The sequence below is a fragment of the Nuphar pumila genome, chromosome 11, assembly GCF_984573655.1.
Source record: "Nuphar pumila chromosome 11, dmNupPumi1.hap1.1, whole genome shotgun sequence".
NCBI classification, from domain to species: domain Eukaryota; kingdom Viridiplantae; phylum Streptophyta; class Magnoliopsida; order Nymphaeales; family Nymphaeaceae; genus Nuphar; species Nuphar pumila.
Window position 1 is genome coordinate 80,010,752 of NC_143259.1, and position 9,939 is coordinate 80,020,690.

The 9,939-nt window shown below is 36.6% G+C and overlaps 1 protein-coding gene across 1 annotated transcript; it reads left to right on the plus strand.

Moving 5' to 3' along the window:
- The first annotated feature begins 270 nt into the window (after nucleotides 1-270).
- LOC149822445 (Protein prenylyltransferase superfamily protein) lies at nucleotides 271-9,326 on the plus strand. The gene is made up of 10 exons (XM_089981154.1): nucleotides 271-396; nucleotides 608-994; nucleotides 1,885-1,995; nucleotides 3,733-3,823; nucleotides 5,424-5,492; nucleotides 5,792-5,869; nucleotides 6,603-6,698; nucleotides 8,094-8,144; nucleotides 8,273-8,488; nucleotides 8,918-9,326. The coding sequence occupies exons 1-10, from the start codon at nucleotides 314-316 to the stop codon at nucleotides 9,041-9,043; spliced, it is 1,308 nt and encodes a 435-aa protein (XP_089837280.1). The 5' UTR covers nucleotides 271-313; the 3' UTR covers nucleotides 9,044-9,326.
- The last annotated feature ends 613 nt before the right edge of the window (nucleotides 9,327-9,939 follow it).

Genomic DNA, 9,939 nt, shown 5'->3' on the forward strand with positions numbered 1-9,939 from the left:
GAGAGAACACACAACACCCTCTCTAGGAAAGTTCCTTTGATTTGAGGGTTCCTCGTCTGCCAAAAAGAAAGTGATATTTTGAAATATCGAGTTTTTATTGAATTATATCGGCCCTTAAAAACCTTGCGATAAAATCGTGATATTTAAAAAAACACGCCGATATTTGTGACTGTAATGCAATAGGTTTCTACGAGGTACAGCCGACTTTAGCCGTTATTTATCCGTTCATTTGCTTCCCTGCCTCTTTCTCCTCTTTCTCAGCTTCGAGGAAATTCAATCAATCGGGAACAAAAAAGACACAACAGTTGGAGAGATGGATTCAAAATCCCATTCCCTTGAAGATGGCGTCAATCTCCTGAAGCAATTGGAAGATATCCTAGATCTCGATCCCCTCTTGTAAATCTCTCTCTCCATATATTTGGTTCATGTTGTAATCTTCACGTACTTCTTGCAAGTTGATTTCATAGATAACTCTGCGTGTAATTGCTTCATTTTTGTGCCATCCCCTCTTGAATCTTGATTGGTGGCTAAGGGTATCGCTTTTGAAAAATGGGTTCGGATGCATGAGAAGAAATAACCATTTACCTTGTTATTTTTACGAATTCAGTGATGAATTAGGCTTTGTGCATCCATCTCAATTTGTGCAACTAAACGAAGGCAACAGTGAGCTATCTGGCAATGTTGGTACTCGGTTCGATGAGAGCGTGTTTTGGTTCAGAGACCACAAGTTGGCAATCTCTGTGCTGGCTTTGCTTCCACTGTATACAGCTGCTATGCAAGCATTCATGGAGGCAAGGAGTGCGTATAATGCAGAGATGAATTTGATGGTTGATGGGAGTTCCTCGTCTCGTGAAGCTACCGAAAGACGTTCATTAGAACCACAAAATGCCTCAGTTACAGTTTCGGATGTAAACCTTCTTGAAGAGGAGGTATTGAGGCATAGCAGGGCTCTTCTGTTGCTAAGCTGTGACTTTCCAACGGCATGGAATTCGAGGTGAACATCTTATTTCCTTCATGATTGATGCTTTTGCTTAAATTATGCTACATTTATTGAGATTTGAGAATTTGAGGCCATCATAGATGTACCAACCAAGCTAGATCGTAATATTTTGTACTGATTATGCAATTATCCTTCCCAATTAGCACATCAACTTAGTTTTGTTTGCAGTGAAAATAGTAACAAGTAAAACGTTTGGGTCTTTCATTAAATTGGAAAATTTGGATTATAAATATCAAATGTGAAATTGATCTCATGATCTTTTATTCTAAAGGAATGTGGACGAAATGGTTCTTAATGTGATAATTTCAGGTTTTTCATTATTGCATAGTATAATGCGTTCAAGCAGCTGAACATTAGGGTGCTCTGATACTCAACTTGAAAATTGGTGATCAACTGATAATAACGTGTATTTGAGGAGTGTTTTGCTGCAACAATGCATAAGCAGACCCTTTCAGACTCAACTCTGGGGGTGGGTTCTTTCCATATTGTCTAATAACAAGTGCGAGTCTTCAGGTGCAGTGTTGTTTTGGTGTGAGTATGCATATGTGCGTGTGCATAACATCGTCACCGAGTTGCAATTTTGATTATGATCAAGTTGATTCGTGTCTCTTCAATTCTCTTGGTTTGTATAAGGGTAGGGCATGCTATTATTATGTAACTATTGTAAATGAAAGTTGGAATGTAATGTAAGTTAATGTTCTTAGATGACTTATCTAGACTGCAATTGTTGATTGCCATATTATTATTATTATTACTACTTACCCTATGCTTTTGAAATGGTTGATAAGAATAGGATACTTAAGCACTACACAACATTATGTCAATTACCTCCGTTATTTTGGTCATAACCATGTCATGCTTTAGCTTTGGTCTCATTTATACAGGAAGCAGATACTTTTGGGAAGGAAGATTTTTTCATTTTTCCTTGAGGAGTTCCAGTTAACTGCACTCATTCTATCATATTCACCAAAAAGCGAAAATGTGTGGAGTCATAGGTAAGTGGCAAACTAATTTGCACAAGCATTTTTATTCATGAAGTATTGATGTAGCAGTGATGTCATATGTACATTGTATGCCTTCATCTCTCTTTGTTACTTTTGTTTCATTCTCGTGTGTGTGCATGTGCAGTCATCAGTGCATGCATTTGTTCCCAAACTTTTCAATTTTCTATTGCTCCTTGCCAGTGTTTGGCATTGTTCAGCAAGTTAACAGAAAATGCTGTAAATTCAGGAAACAATGGTTTTTTGTCATAAAATTTAGCTCAGTGTCATAAAAATAAGTAATGGGGGTCCCATTGTTCCTAGTGCTCTTAGTAGTACTCCTAAGTGGTCCTTTCTTTGTTCTTTTCAATGGTGGGGCTCTAACATGTTCTTAATTCTTCTGAACTGTTATGAGACATCAACCTTGAACATTTTCAGAATGCTGGCCTTTTTTATAGTTATTGAAACAAGAATCCCATATCTTGGAGATGGTAGCTTCTATGGTCTTCGCAGTATATTTGTTTCAAAAGGAATGCATCATGGGGCCCACTCACTTTTGCAATCTTTATTTAATGCAACATGAAATGGAATTATTTGCAATAGATGATGGCCAGGTGAAGCTCTCCCATAGATACAGTCTTGTTATTTGAGCTAGGAGTTTTTACCATTTAGCCAGATGATGATGATAATCATCATCATTGTTATTTTTCCCTTAAAAAAATTATTATTATCATCATTATTATTATTATCATTATTTTCTTTATATGCTTCTGTTGTATCCTCAGGCATCTGATTACCTCACCAACTGTCTCCTTTTTTCCTGTTAAAATTTCACATCTTTGGTACAGTATATATGGCTGGGGAATATATTGACATAAAGAGTGAAATAACTTTCCAACTTGTTTCATGTTCTATTCAAGTATGCATTCACTAAGACCTTCACTCTTGAAGGATGTTATCTTGGCTTTTCATATTCATTCACCTAGCCATGTCAAATTACTTGCATTTAATAGATGGCTGATTGAAGCCTCTCTTTGACAAAATCTTGTGATACTAGAAGCTGGTTTGATGATGTAGGCCGAAGATATGGTTTTTCCCCCCTTTGTACACTTAGCTGGAAAGTTCATCTATACCTTTTCTCATTTTCCTAAAAAAATATCCTTTTCTTGTGCATTCAAGGACATCATGAAAATTTCGAGATTGACAACAGATAGGAGTTAAATTTTGTGTAGAAGATTCTATTTCTTGGTAGGCTGACTTTGTATTATCAAGTTGACAATCTTATTGAATATTCCAAACCTTTTGTGCCAGGGAGACACGATAGCCCTTCTTTCATGCCTTTGATAGGGAATGTGATTTCTTGTCCTCATGGTTGGCATTTGTTTTTCTTTACCTACCCTTGTTTCTTTATTTATTTGTCTTCCCTTTGGTCTCGTTCTTTTTGGCAAACTTGTTGACGAATTTTGGATTCATCGCTGAAGTATTTCAGAACATTCACTCGGATACCACTTGATGCTTGCCTGGGCTTAGGGTACAAATTTTTGGGCATGGGGTAGGCTCGGGTAGACAGGGGTTCAGTTTTCTGATAGAGTTCGGTAGAAAAATCAGAATTCCAAATTGGCGGCATAGAAATATCCCAAAATTGGAGGGATTAATCTAGACACAGAACAAAGATATGTGAATGTTTTTATTTTCTTTCGTACATTTTTTCAAGCATATTTAAACTGATATTATATGTATCATTATCTTCAGAAGATGGTTGATCAGGATAATTGCTGAAAGATTTCAGAATTTGCAAGAGATATTGGGAAAGGAATCCGACCTCTTGGAGCATATATGTGAGGTTTATGTTTCATTAAAAGGAAACTGGTAGCATTAGAAGGAAGTGTTTCTGGTGTTTCCTTCTGTATACTGTTCGTTTATGATCATTCGTTTTTAGTTGTAACTTTTACTTCTGTTCTGGATATAATAATTTCTCCTCCATCTTTTAGACTTTATGAGGAATACAAAATGGATCATGACTACCTTCTTTCTTTTTGAGCTTGAAGACATTAACTTTTAACTTTCCTTCTGCCTTATTTTTCCTTTTTATCCACTGGATATGAGACAAGATTGATCTTTTATTTGCTTAAGTAATCAAAGAACAATTCTAGGTGGACCGACATGCACATCTATGGCATGTCAGATACTGGAGAATGTATGTTTGAGAGCTTAATTTCTGGGGTCAAATGATTGCGAGAACACCCTGCACTGACTGTTGGCAGGATCATCATAATTTACACATGGTAGTGAAATGGGATTGAAATGTCCTGCTTATGTAACTTTGTTATGATAAAAATTTTGTTCACCCACTTATTGCACTAGAAAGATTGCACTTTGATCGATTGTAATCCAGGATCTGTCTTGATTGTATTTCCAAATAGAGTTTGTTAGTATTGCCTGATGACGACACTCATATAGCATACATTGTTGGTGTTTAATTGATGTGGCTATGGCATTCAATGATTAATACTGAGAATGTGTCTTAGGTTTGGCCTAACTGCATTTTCACTTCATTAAATCAGGTTTAGATCCAGAGACAACCAGTTGATAAGTGCTGGCTCTCAGTAACTTAGAATTCTTGTGCAGTTAGTTCTGGTGATCCATTCAGTGATTGAACATCCAAAATACTCGTAGCCTATATAGAGCCATAACATAGTTTGTCAGATTTTCTGGTCTTCATTGTGAATCCGGCTCTTGCTTGGAAGAAAGAAGATGAAGAAGTGAAGAAGAGGTTGCTGCAATACCCAAAATCGTCAACAGCTAGAGACATCTGGGTCCTTTTCCTTATATTAGAATGTTAACATTCTAATGTACATGCACATTTACAATAATGCCCCATACTATCAACAACCTATTATACAAGATAAGGGGCAAATCTGGAGAACATAAATTACAGCACACACATGATAAACATATAATAAATAATACATAACACCTGCACAGCCCAGATCTGGATCCAGTCTAAATCACGTCTCAACATTCATTGTAGCTTTTGGCTGAAAGTACATGCTGCTTGAAAGCAATCCTATCAGACTCCAAAGTTTTTTAAAAATGTTTCTTTTATGCCGTTATATGTGTGTGTGTGTGTGGAAATATGTGATCATATAATTGTTCTTTTTCTTGCGAACCCTTTTATACTTAAAAGCAAGATAGTGGCATGCCTATCTTCTCCTTGGTTATGTTTCTCTTTTGAGTAACTGCTATTGTCTGGTAAGGTTATGTCTTCCCAAATTTGTGATATTTGGGCAGTTATTTATTATTTTCTGAGATATTGTGACGTTACTATTAGATAAGGAAAACAAAAAGGGTGGTTACATAAACTAAAATCGGAGAGTCTGTGAAGAGGAAACAAATCTGTAATTTTTCTTCCAGTGCTTACTTCTTTTCTTTTGAACTTGTAGAAATCTAAAATGAACTATCGTGCATGGTGTCACTGTGGTTGGCTTATTTCCTACATGACAAGAGAACAGGTCAGGTTTGATATACAGATCAGTATCTGGTTTGGCTATTCATTACCATATTAAAGTATGAAAAGCCTAGGAGAAAAATGACATTGTCCACGAGGCATTGTTGTACCATTTTTTCTCCTAGAATGGGGTTTTAGTTTTAGTTCCTGTTATACAACTTTTACATAACTTTGTGTTTGAGAGAAAAGTATGGGGGCATTGTGTTGATGTTTCTCACATACTTTGTTCTGCCTATATTTTACGCAATAATATATTAAGATTACTTTTAGTTGTTCTAAATATGTGTATATGCATTTGTAAAGGTGCTAAATGAACTGGACCGTTCAAGAAAATGGGCTGAACTACATGTTGCAGATAATTCCTGCTTTCACTACCGAAGAGTAAGTTGCTGATGCAGTTAATTGAGCTTCTCCTGTGTTATTTCTAAGCTGCTTAGTCCCTATGATTACATTTTGTAAAATGGACAGTTGCCAGTTACATTGTGTGGCTTTGCTTGTTAGTCTTGAACGATTATTAAGTAAAACTTGCTCCAAAGGAAAGTAATTATTTACATGGCCCATTTCCTTCATTCATGTTTTCTTACTGTTTATGCTGAAAATTGTTGATGTTGATATTCATCATATGGAGCAGTGATCAGGTAAAAAGTTATTTCCTTCGTGAATCTCAAGTTGACTTGAGCAATAAATAATTATCAAACGAAAATATACTTATCATAATATCTACTAGTCGAGACAGTTAAATTGGCCTTCAAAGAAGTTAGCAATCCTAGTAATAGTATTCCCGATTCAACATGTCATTAGTTGCAGGACACATTAAGTCCACTGCATTTTCTTATATTTAACAATGAATCACTTAATATAAATATGCACCTAAAAGACTTTCGGCTCTGATCCTTGCGCAATGACCATTGTTATGCCTGGTACCCATTTTGTAGTATATAGTGATGTCCATAGACTAATGTCTTCTCTGATAAGTTGATATCTTGTGTATTAATTTGTGTGTGAGTTTGGGCATGCTTGCTCCCTCTTGCTCATATAGTCCAATAGGCATTTAAGAATCTTCCCTAGATGTAATCTCAATCTAGTGTTGCTTGGCTTTATTTTTTTGCTGCAGAGACTAATGGTCAGCCTGACAAAGGGAAAGATTTACCAGAAGCAATATGGTGAGAGAGAAGGTTATGGTGACTCTGATGTTTACAACACATGGAAGGTTTGAGTAATTTTTACATTTGAAAAGAAAGCTTTTACCACCATAATGCTTTTTCTTCTTCAGTACTTCATGAGTTCTTATGCTTGTGATGTTCTCTTAACAGTATGAGCTGTTATCACTAACAGTGGAAACTAAAGTTAGAAGGAAATTTGGGATAACATTGTGTTAATACTACTAAGCTGATGAGTTAAATTTTTTTGAAAGGTCAGACATATTTGTACAGAATAAATTTATATGTTCACAGAAATGTCTAGTCACCAAGGAGAGATTTACTAATTTATAGAAAGTAGAAAATGTAGCTCCAGAACTGAGAGCTGGTTCATTGGATTACATGGATATATTATCCAAAGACATTTTTGGCGATATAACTCACATGATCAAACTGGGAGTGACATTACATATTAACACCATACACTAGCTTATTTATTTCTGTATTATAACAAGTAAAATATCATTGTACAAGATATGTTCATGAACTTGCATGTTTCCACCATTTGAATGATAATGTCCTGCATTGCTAGCTTAAGAAAGGTATGGGTGATAAGAAAGTAAAAGCTGTAAAGTGTGGAAACTCAAAGATTCCAATGGGCTCAGCTGCGCCACATGCCAAATGTAATGGGGAAACAGAGATTAATGATATGAATGTTTTCTTTGTCTTATGAGTCTTTTATTATTATTTCTGTTTTAATATTTTTTTAGAAAAACTTGCACGATTCAGGATAACTCAGAAGTAAACCTATGTCTATGGGTTGTTTTTTGCAAACTGTATATATCACCTGTCACAAAGTTGGTTTGATTAACAACTTCCTCAGTCTACCGACTCTCGGTGCTATGTTAAGGATTTTCTTCTAGTTTCTAATAGAATATAGAATACATGTAAAAACATTTTTCTTCTCCTAATTCAGTGTATTTTTTGGCTTTTTTCCCTGCATCTATATTCCTTTGGTTTCTTTTCTCTTTTTTTGATCTCCTTGAGTGGTTTGGTGCTTGGAGTCAGCTTAAAAGCATGAAGCTGGATATCATTCTTAGTGTTCTATCCAACTGGTTTATTATTTAATGAGCTTTTTGAACTACATCTAGTATCTCCATCCTTGTTGTAAAGTCAAATCTGGATCATTGAACATAGTACTCTGCTAATTCATCTAAGTATCTTCACAAATCCAAATAACTCTTGTTTGTATCTGTTACCTGGTGGACCTAAATTATTTGCAGCTTCAACTACCACTATTTAAGTATGTTCTGTTTTGTGTGTGGTTTTAAAGCTTGTCCATGACTGGTTTTGCACAAAGTCTTGGACATGGTTGTGTTGCCATAAATCAATTGTTTATGCACACATATCTCTGCAAAAATTGAGGATCACAATGTTTCTGAGTGTTGGCCCTGCAATGTGGACAGGCAGAACTTGAGTGGGACATGATGTTGATAAATCTTTACAGTGGGAGAGAGGTAGCAAGAAAATTTTCTATTCTCTTCTAAGAAATTACCATTACTTTTGTTCCAAATGTTTCCTTTCACTGCGATTTGTTTTCCTGAACTTTTATGCTTTCAGATTTTGGTTCTTGTGTTGTCCTTAGGCTCTGTGGGTTCATCGGCGGTTCCTTTCTCATGGATGGGTAAAACACTTGTGCAGCCATTCAGAACATTGTTCCAATTCAAACAACGAGTTGCATGCTTTTCTGAAAGATGAGTTGCAGCTTGTACATTCCTGCTTGGATATTATGGAAAATGATTTTGTTGATGCCCGCCTACAAGCAGCACATGCAGCTTCCTATATCCTGTGGATTCTTAAGGTTTGTTTCAACTTATTTTTACTCCTTTCAAGTCCTTGCTCATTTTATTTTATGATGGTGTCTGTGGCATGTAGTTGTGGGTGGTACTTCATGTTTGGGCTACCATGACATGAATGCTTCTAGTTAAAGGAAACACACTTGGTTTATCCAAGTTGCTATTGCATTGGAGCAAATGGAGACCGACTGTTGTCAACTACTTGCCAAGTCATTGAATAAATAATTTAAGCCATTTGGACCAATTTGGCCAATACTCCTGATTTGTACCCAGGCAAGGTTGGGGCAGTGTGAGTTTGGATGGTTGGATTGAATCCTTCAGAGATGGGCTAATGTCATGTAGTCATGCATAACCATGATTACGATACTTGAAAGTGCTCATTCTCATCCAACCAAAGGAAGCTAACTTGCCTTTTTATTTTCCCTGTAAAACAGCAAATTCCCGAGTCTGAACAGATTGACCTTCAAGGGAAGCTCGGGAAATTACAGGACCTTGTTGTCATGCTAGCAAGGGTTTGTCCTGAGAGGAATCGACTTTGGAAGGATTTGTTACTTTGTTAGGTTGCTGCTCACATGCTTCTAGCAGCTGAACACCACCATTATTTTTTGAGGAAGGAAATTCCACAAATAATGTCTATATGGTGAACTTTGAGTTTTTTCCATAGAAATTGTAAAACTACCAAGACAGCCTTGCGGGTTCATGTGTGCCACAGCATATACAGGAAGCTTTGAGCTCTAGATGTCATTTATACTGTTCTACCAAACTGGTTCATTATTTAATGTGCTTTTAGAATTACATCTAGTGTCTCCATCCCTATTGTAAAATCAAAGTGCTCTCCTAATTTTCATTTTATACAGTACTCTGCTAATTCATCTTAGTCTTTTCACAGGTCCAAGTAACTCCTGTTTGTATCTGTTACCTACGTGACCAAAAGTGTCGGCAGCTCCAACTACTAATATTTGAGTTTGTTCTGTTTGGTGCGCGGTTTTAAAGCTTGGCCATGGCTGGTTTTGCACGAAGTTTTGGACATGGTTGTGTTGCCACAATCAATTTATTTATGCACACTTCTCTCTCTAAAAACCGAGGACCACAACATTTTTGAGTGTTGGTCCTGCAATGTGGACAGCAGAACTTTTAGCCTCCTGGGCCCTGCCAGAGGTCGACGACAAGTGCCAACTTGCCACAACTTACCTAGCCTGGCCGGATTGGTGACAAGTATAAACTTGTCGTTGATGTACCTAGCCTGGCCTGGTCGATGAGTTGACCTTCTTAGCCTGGCCAGATTGGCTAGCAGTGTCAACTTGTCATCGACCCAGGTTGGTGACAACTATAAAACTTTCGTATCCACTAGCCTAGCTTGGCTAGTTCGTTGACAACCCAAAAGTGAGGGTGTCTTACATTACCAAATGTAAAATATGTGGATAAAAAAGGTCGAAGTTGATTTACCTAGAAAATT